Source organism: Strix aluco, chromosome 7 (assembly GCF_031877795.1).
Source record: "Strix aluco isolate bStrAlu1 chromosome 7, bStrAlu1.hap1, whole genome shotgun sequence".
Lineage (NCBI taxonomy): Eukaryota > Metazoa > Chordata > Aves > Strigiformes > Strigidae > Strix > Strix aluco.
Genome location: NC_133937.1, coordinates 22,870,569 through 22,884,034, shown reverse-complemented (window position 1 = coordinate 22,884,034; position 13,466 = coordinate 22,870,569). Strand labels below are relative to the sequence as shown.

At 35.7% G+C, this 13,466-nt stretch overlaps 1 protein-coding gene across 1 annotated transcript in view; it reads right to left on the bottom strand.

The window, feature by feature from the left end:
* Positions 1-275: 275 nt before the first annotated feature.
* Positions 276-13,466, bottom strand: part of HECTD2 (HECT domain E3 ubiquitin protein ligase 2) — a 41,824-nt gene continuing 28,633 nt past the window's right edge. The window contains exons 14-21 of the mRNA XM_074830914.1: positions 11,473-11,561; positions 10,340-10,498; positions 9,836-9,910; positions 8,731-8,818; positions 8,325-8,431; positions 6,035-6,150; positions 5,260-5,403; positions 276-2,863 (exon numbers count right to left, since the gene is read on the bottom strand). Coding sequence (XP_074687015.1) covers positions 2,743-2,863; positions 5,260-5,403; positions 6,035-6,150; positions 8,325-8,431; positions 8,731-8,818; positions 9,836-9,910; positions 10,340-10,498; positions 11,473-11,561 — 899 coding nt within the window. The 3' untranslated portion in view covers positions 276-2,742. The remainder of the gene's footprint in view (positions 2,864-5,259; positions 5,404-6,034; positions 6,151-8,324; positions 8,432-8,730; positions 8,819-9,835; positions 9,911-10,339; positions 10,499-11,472; positions 11,562-13,466) is intronic.

Sequence of the window (13,466 nt, the reverse complement as noted above, 5' to 3'; positions counted from 1 at the left end):
TGAGGATCTATGCTATTTTACAGCATTATTACACCAGAGTATGCGCTGGAACACCTGTAATTTTGACTATAAATATAGAATATACTTCTGGGTGTCTGTCTGGTAGTTGAAACTCAGTTTCTTTTTCAGTGAGCCATGCAATGTTTTAGCAAAACTGTTGCTGTAAAGAAAACTTTTCAAAAGAAAAATAAGACAAAAGAAGATAGGTTGATCATATTTTTAAATCCATTATGATAAATTTGTAAAACGTGAAATTAGACAAGGGAGGCCAGAAATTGAAATATTTGATTTAATGACTGCACAATTTTAATACATAAAAATAGATACTTAGTAATGAACAAGTTTATACAAACCAGATTTCTTTTGTACGGTACAAAACAATGATGGAGATAAAAAAAGATTTGCTGGATTACAGGGCAAGACAAAAGAACAAAAAAACATCATTGAGGAAAAGTTTTAAAATGACCAGAGGCTTATTTCATAAATACAGTGCAATACTTTCATTTAACAAATACAAAATTTACTATTTAATTTATCAACATCAGGAAATATATAAAATGTCATTGAATGACAATCTTATTTAAAAACTGATGCAAATACAATAGCCTTTTTAGAATTCTGAGGTAATATTACACAGTAAATCAAAAAAGCTTCAATAAATAAAACTAAACCCAAGGCAAAGTGCAATTCAGTGAAAATAAGAAGATAAAGCTTTTATTTTAACCATAATAGATAAATAGTTATTAAAAGTGGGCTTAAGCCATAAAAAAATATCTTGGCTAATTTGCCGTGTTTTCAGATAAACTGTATAGCTATTTATTCATAAACCAACCTTCCACGAATCCAATTCTACAGAGAGGGGAAAGGGGGGAGGTGTTTGTTTCCAGATTTCTTACCTACATTCACATTCAGCTGTTAAAAATTTAACATTGCTTGAAGATATCTAGTTCATTCAGTGCAATGGTGAAAGTTCAATTTATTTCTTAACATCTAAAATCCTGTAAATTAAAATTGATTTTAAAATCTCCATTTGGGACAATGTAAAATGCACAAGTTTGAAGTGCTGCTTTTAACACTCTCCATGCTAAACTAGTTTTGTTCCAGGCTGAAGTCAATAGAAATTTTATTACTGGTTTCAAGGACAGCACAATGAATACAGTGCCAAATATTTTAAAATATCCTACTATTTATCTCTGCTTTAATAAAACAGTAAAATCACCAGTACCTTCTGTAGGAAATAGAATAAAATAAAATTTACACTTAGCTATTGAAGAAAATCCACAACAGCTTTGAAACTATGGATTATGCAGATGAATTTGTTCATCATGTGTAAATCTGTTGGTTGTACATAAATAATACAGAGAGGGAAAATAAGAATAATATAATATTTTACTCTTATTGCAAATAAGTAATTGAGTATAGACACTACAAGATACTTAAGCATCCATGCCCCAGCAGAAGTCAATGGGGAAAGCTGACAAATTAGATGCCAGTGTCTTGAACGATCTGGGCCTCATTCAGCTGAAAGAAAAATCTATAGAACACACAGTAGCTATTCATATTAAAAAAATACTATACTGCATGCTGATAAATTCTTTCCATTTAATGAATAAAACCCAGACTTATAATTACATCTGCATTTTAGAACCAGTTTCTTTCCCAGCTCCTAATTTACTAACTCAGAGCAAGCATACCAAGAATTCTTTTCATGTAGTTTGTGCAGTGATAACCTCAAAACATTGTCTTTAAATGCTGGCCTTCAAGTTAATGAAAGCTTCAACATTCTTCCGAAATGTTATTGTATTCACTTTTGACACAGCTTACTTAAAACCTTCAGCAAAGTTGCTGAAAAAAAATGATAGCATGATACACTATATCAGTTTTTCCATGTGTTGTGGATTTAGTTATTTCCTGAAATATTTCACCATATGTGGAATTTATTTTAAATATGTAGTTTTGTTTACTATAACGCTACAGTAGATCTGGTTAGTTTGCTGTCAAAGAATGAACATACAAGTTGCTTAATACCTGTAGTTTGAACTTGAATCCCCTCAAACTGAAAAAAAGTACCTTTTAACACTCTTGTACAGTCAAGTGTAAAAGCTGAATATAGAACATCTAAAACCTCTTATTCATAAAAAATAAATTTTTAGCAGTAAATGGCACTATCAAAACCCTATTTGTTCACAGGCAGTTATTTACATGCTTCTTAGACAGCCTGTTTCACTGAGAAGGAAAACCAGAATATTAAAACTGCATACATTTTATAAAGACTAAAATGCCTATTTGCCTTTGTGAAAATATGGCTACATGCTGTATGTTATATTTTTTCTATTATTCATGTTAATTGAAAACATTCTACCACTGGGATTAACTAATAAAGAAATATTCTGTATATTATGTCCCAGTGGATACCTGTGGTATAAAGGAATTATGATTAATGATAAAGTGCTATTAAGAAAAAACAGAAACAAACTATAACTTATAAATTGTCTTAGTTGGGTTCTGTTTATCAAATAGACTAGCTTTTTGTATGAAGAAAGCTATTTTCTGTGACAAAGCAAGCAGTAAATGTATTGCCATTCAGGAAAAAACATACACTTCATATTTAGTTAAAAAAAAAAAAAAAATCTAAGTTGGGTAAGACTGGCACAGTATCAAGACATAACAACAAAAAGCTTAAAGGCACAATTAGAAGAGAGTGAATGCTACATAAAAATGCTGTTCTTGAAGTATTTCATTTTATTCTAGACCAAAACCCTCTGCATTTGAAATTCCAATGATCAACTTTTGCTTCAGTTCCTTCTTGTTCTTGTAAGGAGGGAGACAGAGCTGGTTGAAGCAGGTATGGGCCACAGGTAACCTAAAATAATTTTTTTAAAAGAACCCAAAAAACCCACATTTAATGATAACACAATAGAAGCAGAACACTGCCAACTGCCTACACATATTCAGTCAAACATTACTTAAATAAGAAACCCTGTAAAAGGAACATTGATCCTAATGTTGGTTCAAGCTCTGTTGAACACAAATAACACCACTGTTTGTCGGATGCACCTCAGGTGAATTTGTTTGCCTGCAACTCCCTCCCCACCTTTCTTTTTTTTGTTAAGTTGGAAACATCTCCTTCCAGGTTTTGGAAACTCCGGGTGTGACTTCAAAATACCTTTTTCTCTAAATACAAAATCTGGGTATAATCAGAATCTGCAACCCAAAGAAGCAAGGTGTGTCTTGCAATAGGTATAGAGGCACCTAGATGAACCACAGTTACTGTGAGGATACAGAACTCAAAGTTCAGGCTGGTAAAATACATCTTTACAGACGTATGCAGAGCACTGAGGTGCTGCTAGAAGCCCTGGAAAAACAACAGTTCACAAATTTTGGTCTTAGCCACACCAGCACTTTCAGTTGCAAGTTTCTTTGGAGAGCTGTTTGAAATATATATTGCAGATACCCCTTAGGACTGCCTGACTGAAACACTGGAAACTCTGCTCCTCACTAGAACGGATTAGTTTGATGAGAACTGTTCTTCAGTAGCAGAAGCATTTGTTTTGCCAGCAGTATGAGATGCCATTAACATCCTGCCTCAAAGCCACAGGCAATAAGAAGCTATGGGATCTTCTTGCCCTTTATATTCTCAAGTGACACACAGGACAGCACTGAGGATATAGACTGATTACTACAACTGATTACTTGGGGGGAGAGAGGAGAAAGGCAATGAGCTGAAGCTCAACCTGACATTTGGAATTAACCCAACACACTGAAAAATTTCTAAAACTTGGACACTTAAAAGTTAAATTTTAATGTGTGACTCAAAAGCTCTTTAGTTGTTTTCCTTGAAGCCCTTAGTTTTTTGAATGGCAGCAGCTTGGCCTTTGGTCATTAGTAAACGTTCTTGAAAGGGGGTGGAATCCCACCAGATCTGGAAACCCAAGCTACTTCCCTCTCCTACCCTTTCAACAAGCAAGCAGAGATCTGTTAATGAGACTGGAGTCATGTGCTTCAGAATTTGGAAAGTTGGAAAACTGGATATTAATTTGGCAATTCTTATTGCTATTATATTCTTTGGTCCTGTTGTGTGAGCAATGCAATGCCAACATGTCTACATCAATCCCTGTGCAGGCAGTCTGACTGCAACAATTATCTTGCAGAATACAGACCTACATAATTTTAAAGTGCACACTATTTCAAAACACATTTTCCCATTTTTAAGAAAAAGAACATTTTACAGTAGAATGAACTTAAACAGAGATTCAACATTGACTGATATTTCTTCATTTTTCATTAGATCCTCACATTCCTTTAACATGTTACTGGAACCAGTTATTAGCATTAGAAATACGTTAGTAATAAGATAAACCAAATTTAAAAACAAAGCCAAAATTTATTTTGTTTATGCATTTAATTCAGCTCTCAACAGAAAACCCAACAAAATTTTGACTTTAAAAATATAGCGCCATTTAAGTATTTTGATTATGTTTGAGAAATCTAGGTCAAGCCAGTAATTACTGCTTAGCAGCAATTACTGCTTAGCACTGAGCTTCAGAGCAGTAAGCTTTTCTATACAGCTTTCCAAATTATTTAAACTGACTTTCTCCAGTCTTGAGAAGAAAAATACTAGCTGCAAAGTATGTGGAATTTCTCAAGTCAATTCAATACAAAATAAAATGCTACCAGAAACATAAGAACCTGGCATGAACAATTTAACCTTCACAATGAAATTACAAGGCTGCTTTTATTTCTTCTGAGCAAACTCTGTATCAGCCACACACTTACTAGAGACCCTAAAGCTACATCTTTTCATACATGTTAAAATTCTTGTTTAGACCATCAAAAAAGAATGCAAGCATTTCCTGCAACTGCAGGGGCTCCTATGCATAATGACAAACAGACTCAACAAATTCAGAAAAATTAATGGTGATTCACAGTATATTTTCATTAGCTCAGCTATCATGTTAAGAACAATTAAACAAATATTTTATTTGCATTGAAACCATGTAAGGAATCTCTATAAATAAAGACTTCCTGGCCCCAAATGTAAACACTGACTGGCGAATCAATTTTGTATCAGATGCTCACCTGCAAAATTTATGTAGGCAATAAATGGCTATAATAACATTCTGAAGACAAACTAAAGGAGTCCATGCAGTTTCTTCCTTTTACATTAGTTTTCTCTTCTTTAAAAAGACATTCAAAAGCGATAAGGGCTCTCAGAAAATAATTTAACAAAAATTTTTAAAAATCCAGAAAACAACTTACCAATTAGTGGATGTGTCACTCTTTGAAATCTTGAAATTCAGATCAGCCATTCCTCCCACAGGTACTCTATCACTTCCTGTAGCAAAATGTAGCAGCTTCTTTTGAAGGTCAAGAGAAAATCCAAGTACTACATCCCAAAAGTATCTATGTTCAGGGCCGAGGGAGAAGAAAATGGTGTAACTTGCCATATCATGACAAAACAGTAAGAGCATAATAATACAACTGCAAGTACTACATGAATACATGACTGTCACTTACTGAGAATTTAATGAATGTAATATATAGGACATCGGTTCTATCCTAATATGCAAGGTTAAATAAATTCCCAAGGACTTAAGTACAATGTTTTATGAATTTTGGAATGATATCTTGTCAAATGATGCCCAAACCCACTTTTCTATAAAAATATAAATGCCTTCTACTCACTAATATAAACGTCCTTAGTATCAAATAGAATTGGAAGAGAAAAAGCATTTTTAGAAGATTAGATAATAAAAAAAAAAAAAGACTCAGATTTCACTACGCAAGTTTTGAACCTACTCTTTTTAAACTACTTCTAGCTGATTGTAACCTTTTAAAGGTATTCAGCAACACATTATGCCATTAAGAATCTAACTCTTTCTATTTATAGATAACAGTGTCTTTGTCTTATTTGGAAATTGGTTTTTAAAACTTCAATCATTCTCAGATTATCCTTGAAGAGATTATTCCCAACAGTCTACCATTCTATGATTTTTTTAAACTCAGTAATTAGAATGAAAAAAATTAAGCCTACCGTATAGTGAGATCAGTTTTTTGGTAGCCCTCATATTGGGTACTTCTCTGTAAAGCGGACATATCAAGTTCAGGACTGCCACAGACAAGAATTTCAACTTCTTCTGGACGAAGTAGCTGCCAAAAATCAAGGATAAAATATTTCATTTTTTTTAAAGATAAGAAGTGATGCTACTAGATTCAGATTAGATTTTTCTTTTGGCGTTATAGAAAAATTAACAGAATATCATTCGCTATAAATCTAACTTAGATACATATTGTTTTATAGAAAAATTAATTCCTCAGTACTTTGAAGAATCTCTTACTACTGTATATAGTAAAAAGCAAATTACCAGATAACATCATATTTTAGTGTATTTCTTTTGTTCCTCACTTCTTTTTCATTCTTACATTTATTACACTGACTTGCTTGTCATCTGATTAGATTACAAATGGGTCAGGAAGAAAATTAAATTTGTATGTATGGAATTCAGAGGGAGGGTCTTGGAAGTTGTAACCAAAATTCAGATCATTTCGTTTACACTGAAAGTCCCAGTGTAGGTTGATGAGTAGCAGTGGCTGACAGAACTTGACTCGTGTCCCCCCAGGGCTCGGTTTTGGGGCCACTCCTGTTTAACATCTTTATTGATGATCTAGACGAGGGGATCGAGTGCACCCTCAGTAAGTTTGCAGACGACACCGAGTTGGGTGGGAGTGTTGATCTGCTCAAGGGTAGGGAGGCTCTGCAGAGAGACCTGGACAGGCTGGGGCGATGGGCTAAGGCCAACTGTATGAGCTTCAATAAGGCCAAATGCCAGGTGCTGCACTTGGGCCACAACAACCCCCAGCAGCGCTACAGGCTTGGGGAGGAGTGGCTGGAGAGCTGCCAGTCAGAGAGGGACCTGGGGGTGTTGATTGACAGCCCGCTGAACATGAGCCAGCAGTGTGCCCAGGTGACCAAGAAGGCCAATGGCATCCTGGCTTGTGTCAGAAATAGCGTGGCCAGCAGGGACAGGGAAGTGATCTTACCCCTGTACTCGGCCCTGGTGAGGCTGCACCTCAATTACTGTGTTCAGTTTTGGGCCCCTCACTACAAAAAGGACATTGAATTACTCAAGTGTGTCCAGAGAAGGGCAACGAAGCTGGTGAAGGGTCTGGAGCACATGTCTTCTGAGGAGCAGCTGAGGGAACTGGGGTTGTTTAGTCTGGAGAAGAGGAGGCTGAGGGGAGACCTCATCGCCCTCTACAGCTGTCTGAAAGGAGGTTGCAGAGAGCTGGGGATGAGTATCTTCAACCAAATAACAAGCGATAGGACAAGAGGTAATGGCCTCAAGTTGTGCCAGGGAAGGTTTAGACTGGATATTAGGAAGCATTTCTTTACAGAACGGGTTGTTAAGCATTGGAATGGGCTGCCCAGGGAGGTGGTGGAGTCCCCATCCCTGGAGATGTTTAAGAGTAGAGTCGACTTAGCGCTGAGGGATATGGTGTAGTTGGGAACTGTCAATGTTAGGTTAATGGTTGGACTAGATGATCTTCAAGGTCTTTTCCAACCTAGACAATTCTGTGATTCTGTAATTGTACACACTGCTGTGCAAAGCAAACACACATAACAGTAAACCATGTTTAACAACTGCTAAACTTACACCTGCAGAAACTACTTATTCCTTTACAACAACATCATTAAATTGCATGAAAGTATGTCAGGGCATTTCAATGGATATTCATTCTCCTTCCAGAACCTGCCCTGCAGTCACATCTCACTTTGCTGCAAGCATGTCATACTTGGCTAATTTCACAGGAATGAAGAAAATCTCATGCAAATTGTAATTGCCTCTTCTTTCTCTTCTTACTGCACAAGGGATGATGGAAATTACAAAAGGCATTCCAACAGCCAAACAGGACTGAAAACGGAAGAATGTTTAGTCTCAACATCATTGAGTGTTCTTCCTGCAAAAAGTAATAGGTGTTTTCAGAGGAGACACTCGAGCACACATAGTTGTTCTGTTGCTCGTAACTGTAGGGGATACAGAGAATCCTTGTAAACCATTCACAGGAGAGCCCGTGAAGTGTCTGTGAATGCCTACTGATAAACCTAACTTATGGAGCTTTATTTATCTGTTTTCAATGGAACACTACAGAGAACAGTTGATTACCTGCTTAATTTCTTCTGCTTATGTTGGATTAATCAACTACCTTCATTAATCAAGAATCTTCAAGACTCCTAAAATCATCCAGCGTAATTTCTTTAATTCAGATAAGTCATTGTCACATATTTCAAACAGAAGAAGAGTTATGTTTCTTTTTATTCTTACCAGTAATGCATATGAAGCACAGACACTATGAAATCCATAATAGAAAGCTGCAAATTGTTTGTAGATTGATTTGTTGAGAAGAAAATCAACATAGAGCTGCACATATTCTAAAAAAGAAAAACATTTTATTTTGCTACATATTTTAAAATAATTTCTTTAATAATCATACTAATTTAATAATTTGTTTAAATAATAATTTGTTTTAAAATAATTTATTGTGCTCTCAAATTGTACTGAATTAAGAAAAATGAATGCATTTCACTTTAGATACTATTAAATTGGTAGATATTAAATTGGTAGGAACTACAGTAATTTCATTTTCCCACTTTGTTAGAGAAAACCTAGACTTATAAGAAGGAAAAGGACAAACAAATCTGCCAAATATGTGTAGTTAATATTGAAGTACCTTTCCTATTCTGATTTGTGACTGGAATTTTATCTCCATTTGGCTTTAAGTTGTAAGATTTTATAACACCAAATTCTTCCTGAAAAACCTGGAGAAAAAAGGAGTCAGTGTCAGTACTGGACAATACATTCATACACTCCCAAGTTACAAAGCTTGTATTTATTATTTCATGTATTTCCCCTGTCTCTCTCTTTAGCACATGCTGTAACTCTGAGGGTTGTGGGATTTTTAAAAGTTAAATGTTACAGTTTTCAACAAATTGCTCAAGAAATTGGTATTCAAAGTAAAAAAACTGACCCACTTAGACAGTGGCATATCAAACTGACCTGCAGGCTCTGGAACCACGAAATATTTCATACAGGAAAACAATTTAGGAGCATCAAATACAATTAAGAAGGTATTTGTTCCACAGTAACTCACCTAGGAACTCAAAAGTTCCACTACTGTCAGTGGGTCTGAAGTACCCGCTATTGTCAGACAACTTATATGGTCTGACAATAATGGAACTCAGAACTGAGGGAAAAAAGGTCATTACTAGTCCAATACACATCCATAAACCAGCACTAAATTTTACTAACTAGTATGTGTTCTAAAACAATGAAGAAATTAAAAAAGCTTCCTTGATTGAAGTAGAAGTTAGATGTACAGGTCAGGCAAAACTACCATAACTTGAACAAGCTATCGTTCAAGTGAGATTTCCTGGACAAAGCATATAAAATAACCAGAGTAAGCTTCGACTAGCATCTGGGTTAGACAGAAAATGGATTGTTTTGCAGCCAGATGAATTCCACAAATCAGGTCACCGATTGCAAGGTGATGGCTGAGAGCTGGAAACGCACTAGCAGTTGGCCATGCAACCCTGGCAGTCAGTGCTCAGATCCACCTACACTGCCAAGGGACAACAGCTTAAAGCCTGGTAAGGGAGCCAGCCTCTGTATGCCCTGAGGCCCCAGGTCTAGACTGGTCTTGAAGCAAGCTTTAATGCCCATGCAGTTATATTCCAAACAATCAGCAATCACAGAGTAGTAGACCACTCCATTGCAGAAACATTGGTAAAAATTACTGAATGAGTTTGAGAATCACTTATAATTGTGTATTTAATGACCTGAAAGGTTGAGTAAAAATCCTCTTCGACATTGCCTTCATAGGATAGAAGTTCACTCAGTCCATGGGCCAGTTCCTACAATATATGTAAAAACTCTTCAGTAAATCTTCAAAACTAAGTGATGTACTTTGCAAGGACGTGCCAGAATCATTACTTTATACAGAAAGTATCTTGGAAAAAGCTGTATATTCAAAATGTGTACACAAAGAAAAACCTCACTGCTTAATTAATATGTGTGTGCATATATATTTGTTCATTTTTATTTCAGTATAAACTTACATTTTCCTGTTTACTACTGAAAATGCATCTAGTATGTTCATATCAGATTTTGGTATTCTAACTTCAAGTAGATCAACAATACTGCTATGCTAGAAAACATGGAGACTTTATCAGCCTGTGTTGAAACAAAGGCTGTTTTCAAACAGTTTATAATTCAAGCATTAAATATAAATAAACCAGGTTTTAAATCAGTAATTTAGCCTCTTAAAAAAACATAATACTTACGGGCATAATCTGAAACAGGTCATCTAATGTGACATCAGAGATGCCTACAAGTGTGTTATGATCACAGGGAACAATGGGAGGACTCAATAATTTCTTGTAACAGCAAGGTGGGAAACGAATATCCAAGGTAATGCTATTATATACAGCAAGTCCCATAAGCTATACATGTCAAATGTTAAGGGCAAACACCACACATCCTTATTATAGTTAATATTTTAAGTAACTTGAAAAATATTTTAAGATTTTAGTCAGCATACTCATTCTAAACTAATACATGCTAAACAAACAGAAGGAATGAAAATAATTTTTTTGTACTGACAATTTTAAATACAATTTTGTATTACAGTTAAGTACTAATTAAAATGGTCAAATGAGGCACACTTGAGAATCTTCATCATAATACTCTATACAAGCATTTCTAGAATAAATTGTTCCAAAGTTGTTACGAAAAAAGTTTTTAAAGAGAACTGTAGATATTTTTAATAAGAAAATTCTAGAGAGCGCTCAATATAGCAATTTTTCTTTTAAATAAATCTAAAAGCATGAAGACAAACCTGCACTGGCACTACAGCTCATCAGCTAGTACATTTAAGTGTATGTCATGAAACAAATTAGAAGAATCCAGTTCACAATTCAGCTTCTCACTAGAACAGAATAGTTTAGTTGGAAGAGATCTACAACAATCATGTGGTCCAACTGCAATCAGTAAAATGGGGACATCGTCATCTCATCTCAGTGGAGTTATTAGCATATATTATCATTAATCATTTGTCTGAGGACTTCATAAATGAGCACAACAGAAAACCTAGGAATATTAATGCATACAGGCTCATTTATGTTTACTGAATTAAACACAAAGGTGTAAAAATTACAGCTTATACACAAAAAAGTTGCACGTTTAATCTTAATTCTAGTATTTTCTGACCGTAAAATGTACCACGTACCCACATACCACCATTTTCTTCCTATTTTTAGTTCACTTGTTTGAATAACATTCTTTTTATACAATTAAAATGGAACACACTTGTATACACAGCATCTGAATGAACTTTAATCAATGCCTTATTTCATCCCCATACCAAGTCATTGAATGGCTGTTCATTTAGCACCGTCTAGCGGACACAAAAGGATACAGCTCCAACCAATCGGAATTCAGAATAGTTATCACACTTAAAGCTGCTGAACCAATGGCAGTGTGAGTCCTTGTGGTAGGTGAACATGCCTGCAGAACAGGAATGGGGTGGCCTTTACAAAATCTCATCTTTCTCATATATGCACCTTTAAAAGTGCCCCTGAGTGCCTGTATCTCCACACTTGTTCTCATCTCCGTCTTCCCGACCACAGCAGGAGCCTGCAGGTGCTTGGGCAAGGACCACCAAGGGCAGTGCCAAGCCTGAAGGAGGCAGAAGCCCACCAACCCTGTTGTGTGCTGGTGCAACACGTTTTCCAGTGCCTCCAGTAGTGGATATCCTGCACTGTCTCTGTGCAACCTGTTTCTCCACTATACTTCATCATCCATACAGCCAGAAACATTAATTGTCTAACCAAAAATTTTTTTGCTGCAAGGTAAACCTATTTCTTCCTTCCTGGGTCAATAGCAGATGACAATCTTCAAAAATGCTGGCATGAATCCTATGATACAAATACCATAAGCTTCACTTTCTTAGAATAGAAAGCTGTAAAAAGTTCATTTTGTACACACACTAGCAGCAAAGGGGTACATTTCTTTTCTGTCAAAAAATTGTATCAGAGAAGTTAAAAAACCCCAAACCACCAATACCCTAAAAAAGCCTCTCACTGGTCTAAATGACAAGCTAGATCCTACTGAACTCACGACTATAGACTAGCTTGACTGCTATTTGCGTCAGATAAGGATCATTCTGTTTTAAAGAGTGATAGAAAGTAAAACCCTATGTAATGAAGCCACATAATAGCTTTAAGATGCCTAGGAAGTATTGCTCAGAGAAGGAAGACACTCTAGTTAAGTGTGCACTACCAGTGAAATTAACTCCAGCAATGCAGAAATTGGATAAAGTGTGATGACTGGTTTTAATTTGTTGGGATTGAATGGGCTGACAGTTTATTACTGTTTCTACAGTCAGTGTACAAACCAAAGCACTGAATAGTTTTAAGGACATCTTGTATGCAGTAGTTCACCACATCTGTGTTTGAAGATGAAGTTGGGGAAAAATAATATTTAAATGAAAAATTTAAACTCCTCTGGATTAAAAAAAGAATAAAAATCCAACTGATGTCTCAGGAACATTAGTTCTTATGAAAATTTATAGGTAAAATTCTGCCTTCATATTTTTCCCCTCTACTCTTCTGAACAGTACAACTTTCTTTTGAACTTTTGCTCAAAAAGGTGCTCACCACAAAAGCTTTAGACAGTGCCTTTATCAGAAGCAACAGAACAGTTGCATGTAAGGCACAGCAAGGTTCACATACTGAAAGATGGCAGTGATACTGGAACAGAATAGGCCTCAAATCCCATTTATTGTCTAAACCAAGATGAAAAAAAGCATCGTAACACCTATAGGAGGGCAGACAACAGTGTTAATTGGGAGGTCTTTAATTTCAGGGATAAATCTGCAGGATCAGCTGACCTGGAAAGGGTAATAACAGTGATGTTTTCCTATGTTTTTCCTTCCAAGCTTCTGACATACATTATTTGCAATTTAAACATTAAATACAGCAGAGTATACAGCCCCTTTCTAAGGGATGAGAACATTTCTGAACTCCTCCCACACTTGGCTGATAGTCATATCAATGAAAGAATTTACACTTTAAAGTGAGAAAGCCTGCCAGATCTGGTGAAAAAACCGTTACTCTTGAATGTTTCCAAACTCATCAGTTACCAAGCTCTGCTGACAACACATTTTTACTAACGGAACTGTCAAACTTACAGAACACTTTCTCCAGGATAAATTGTTTCCTATTAAGGTTGTTATCACCAAATGTCATCTCTCTACACAGACCCCTTTCTACTAGGAAAAGGGCTATAGGCAAATAATGATTTCAGCAGATTTGAGGACATATTTATGACTTAAAACTCTGGACCCTTAGAAGGGGACCTATAAACAACAGATGACCATGCATTTAAGGGACATGAACACTTCCAGGCAAA